This window comes from Cebus imitator, unplaced genomic scaffold, assembly GCF_001604975.1.
Source record: "Cebus imitator isolate Cc_AM_T3 unplaced genomic scaffold, Cebus_imitator-1.0 Scaffold552, whole genome shotgun sequence".
Lineage (NCBI taxonomy): Eukaryota > Metazoa > Chordata > Mammalia > Primates > Cebidae > Cebus > Cebus imitator.
In genome coordinates, this window is record NW_016107867.1 from 1,125,099 (window position 1) to 1,128,896 (window position 3,798).

The 3,798-nt window shown below is 48.6% G+C and overlaps 1 protein-coding gene across 1 annotated transcript in view; it reads right to left on the reverse strand.

The window, feature by feature from the left end:
• Positions 1-3,798, reverse strand: part of ITGAL (integrin subunit alpha L) — a 51,365-nt gene that overhangs the window by 28,720 nt on the left and 18,847 nt on the right. The window contains 1 exon segment of the mRNA XM_017515470.1: positions 467-618. Within this exon segment, the coding sequence (XP_017370959.1) occupies positions 467-618 (152 nt within the window).

Genomic DNA, 3,798 nt, shown 5'->3' on the forward strand with positions numbered 1-3,798 from the left:
TTTTGAGACAGAGTCTCATTCTGTCACCAGGCTAGAGTGCAGTGGCGCAATCTTGGCTCACTGCAACCTCTGCTTACTGGGTTCCAGCGATTTTCCTCCCTCCGCCTCCCGAATAGCTGAGACTACAGGGGCGTGCCACCACGCCCAGCTAATTTTTTAGTATTTTTAGTAGAGACGGGGTTTCACCATGTTAGCCAGGATGGTCTTGATCTCTTGACCTTGTGATCCACCTGCCTCGGCCTCCCAAAGTACTGGGATTACAGGCATGAGACACCACGCCCAGCCTCAGCTTCTTAAACTAGAAAGGGAAGTGACAGGGCTTACCTCTGTGTTATGAGGGACAAATATGATCGTGTTTACACAGGGTGTGCCACATGGTAAGTGGATGAGCGTTCAAAGGACAGCAGAGAGTGTGACCTGTGTCCCGCCAGCCCCTGGTCTGCAGATGCCCTCGGGCTGTGCTCACCTGGGTCCCATTGATTGCCTGGACCTGGCTCCAGCGTCCTCTGTCCTCTGGCTCTTGGAACAGCAGCACTCGGCCCATATGCTGGTATCGAGGGGCTCCCGAGGCCAGCAGCCAAGTATTTTCCCGGGAGGGCAGCCATGTCATGGTGTACCCTGAGGAGAGGGTGCAGGGCGTGGGGTTCGGAACACAGAGGATGCTGGAAGAAGGTGGCAACACCCAGCAGGAGACGGGCAGGGGCCCCAGGGAATTGGGTTAGTAGCAGAGATGCATCGAGACAGCTGAAGATCTTCTGAGAAAAGCAGCCATGTACTCCCAGCAGAACAAATCCTACCATCTTGGGGAGTCTCCAACTGTGGGTGACATGCACACCCCCAGGGAAAAGCAGCCATCACCAAAGATGGAGTGTGGAGCCTCTTCTGAGCCTCAGTTTACCTGAGGATTAGTAAAGAACACTCCTTTTTTCTTTTTTAGAGACAGAGTCTCTCTCTTTTGCCCAGGCTGAAGTGAAATGGGGTGATCTCGGCTCACTGCAACCTTTGCCTCCTAGGTTCAAGCAATTCCTCTGCCTCAGCCTCCCAAGTAGCTGGGATTACAGGCGTCCAGCCACGATGCCCAGGTAATTTTTTTGTATTTTTAGTAGAAACAGTTTCTTCATGTTGGCCAGGCTTGTCTTGAACTCCTGACCTCAGGTGATCCACCCACCTCAGCCTCCCAAAGTGCTGGGATTACAGGCATGAGCCACTGTGCCCGACCTCTTTTTTCTTAAATAATAAAATAAAATAGGATATGTTAGTCAGAAGAATGCAAAGTTGGCATGGATATTAAAAATAAAGCATGTCTGGGTCAGGCGGAGTGGCTCATGCCTGTAATCCTAGCACTATTGGAAGCCGAGGCAGAAGGATCACTGGAGACCAGAAGTTTGAAATCAGCCTGAGCAATATAGAGAGACCCGGTCTCTATAAAAACTTACAAAAACTAGCCAAGTGTGATGGTAGACACCTGTGGTCCCAGGCACTAGAGAGGCTGAATGCTGGAGCCCAGGAGTTCAAGGCTCCAGTGAACTACGATGGTGTCACTACACTCTAGCCTGGGTGACAGAATGAGACCCTCTCTCTAACAAAATAAAATAAAGCAGGAAACTTGAAAAAATTTCATGCTTAAAGATATGTCAGTGGACAAGGAGGCTCACACCTCTTTGGGAGGCCAAGGTGGGTGGATCACCTGAGGTCAGGAGTTTGAGACCAGCCTGGTCAATATGGTAAAACCCCATCTCTACTAAAAATACAAAAAATTAGCCAGGCACGATGGCATGTGCATGTAGTCCCAGCTACATGGGAGGCTGAGGAAAGAGAATCACTTGAACCCAGGAGGTTGCAGTGAGCCAAGATTGTGCCACTCAAGCCTAGGCAAGAGAGAGACTCGGTCTCAAAAAAAAAAAAAAAAAATGTCATGCCAGGCTGTCTTAATCTCACACTTCCTGTAATGAGGTTCTCCCTCTCAGTTACTGGGGCAACCTCCATAGAATGTTTGGGGAAACAGGGAATTGGACCCAGGATTGGGCTACAGCCAGGAGCCACCCAGCAGGAATGCTCTGGGATGAGTCACTGACCCCATCTGATGGTCTCCATGCAGAGCTATTGAAAGCAAGTGAAGAAAATAGCTGTCCAAGGCCCAACAGCACATGGGAGGAAGACTGAAGAGACGGAATCCCTTCCCTATTGTCTTACGGAGTCCAGAAGCACAAGGGTTAAGAACTTCAACTCTGGCCAGGTGTGGTGGCTCACCCTTGTAATCCCAGCACTTTGGGAGGCCAAAGTGGGCGGATCACCTGAGGTCGGGAGTTCAAGACCAGCCTGACCAACATGGAGAAACCCAGTCTCTACTAAAAATACAAAAAATTAGCCACGCATGGTGGCTCATGCCTGTAATCCCAGCTACTCAGGAGGCTGAGGCAGGAGAATCACTTGAACCCAGGAGGCGGAAGTTGCGGTTAGCTGAGATGACACCATTGCACTCCAGCCTGGGCAACGAAAATGAAACTCCATCTCAAAAAATAAAAATAAAAAAGAACTTCAACTCCTTGAACTCAGTGAGACAAGGTTTAAATCCTAGTGCTACTGTTTCTTAGCTGTGTATTCTTAAGTAAATTGCTTCATGCCTCTGCACCTCAGTTTTCTCATCTACAAAAAGGGAAGAGGCTGGGCATGGTGGTTAACGCCTGTAACCTCAGCACTTTGGGAGGCTGAGGCAGGAGGATTGCAGAAAGCCTGGAGGTCAAGACGGCAGTGAGCCAAGATGGAGCCACTGCACTCCAGCCTGGGTAACAGAGCAAGACCTCATGTCTAAAGGAAAAAAAAGGGTCTGGGTGCAGTGGCTCACACCTGTAATCCTAGCACTTTGGGAGGCCAAGGTGGGTGGATCACGAAGTCAGGAGTTCTAGATCAGCCTAGCAAACATGGTGAAACCCCGTCTCTATTAAAAATACAAAAATTAGCTGGGCGTGGTGGCACACACCTGTAATCCCAGCTACTCGGGAGGCTGAGGCAGGAGAATCACTTGAACCTGGGAGGCAAAGTTTGCAGTGAGCTGAGATCACGTCACTGCACTGCAGCCTGGGTGACAGAGCAAGACTCCATCTCAAAAAAAAAAAAAAAAAGAAGAAGAAGAAGAAATCTCATACTGCTATAAATAATTACCTGGGGCGGTGGGAGGGTGTGTTTTGAGAGTTAAATAAGACATGGATATAAAATGCTTAGTGCTATGCTAGTGATACCTAAACTGAGATCTGAAGGATAGTAGCATAGTAAACACTCAGATTCTATCTATCCACACATATGTATATATTTATGTGTACATATAGTGGGGTGGGTGTCTAACTAGAGATTGAACTTTTTTTGTTTTTTTGAGACAGAGTTTTTCTCTGTCACCCAGGCTGGAGTGCAGTGGCACAATCTCAGCTTACTGCAACCTCCGCCTCCTGGGTTCAAATGATTCTTCCACCTCAGCCTCCTGAGTAGCTGGAATTACAGGCACATGCCACCATGCCTGGCTAATTTGTTGCATTTTTAGCAGAGACGGGGTTTCACCATGTTGGCTGGTCTCAAACTGCTGACCTCAAGTGATCCATCAGCCTCAACCTCCCAAAGTGCTGGGATTACAGGTGTGAGCCACCATGCCCAGCTAGAGATGAAACTTTAGAGTTCTTTCTTTTTTTTTTTTCTTCACTGAAGCCTTAACCTCCCAGGCTCAAGTGATCCACCCCTCTCAGCCTCCCAAGTAGCTGAGACCACAGACATGCACCACCATACCCAGCTAATTTTTTTTTTTTTTTT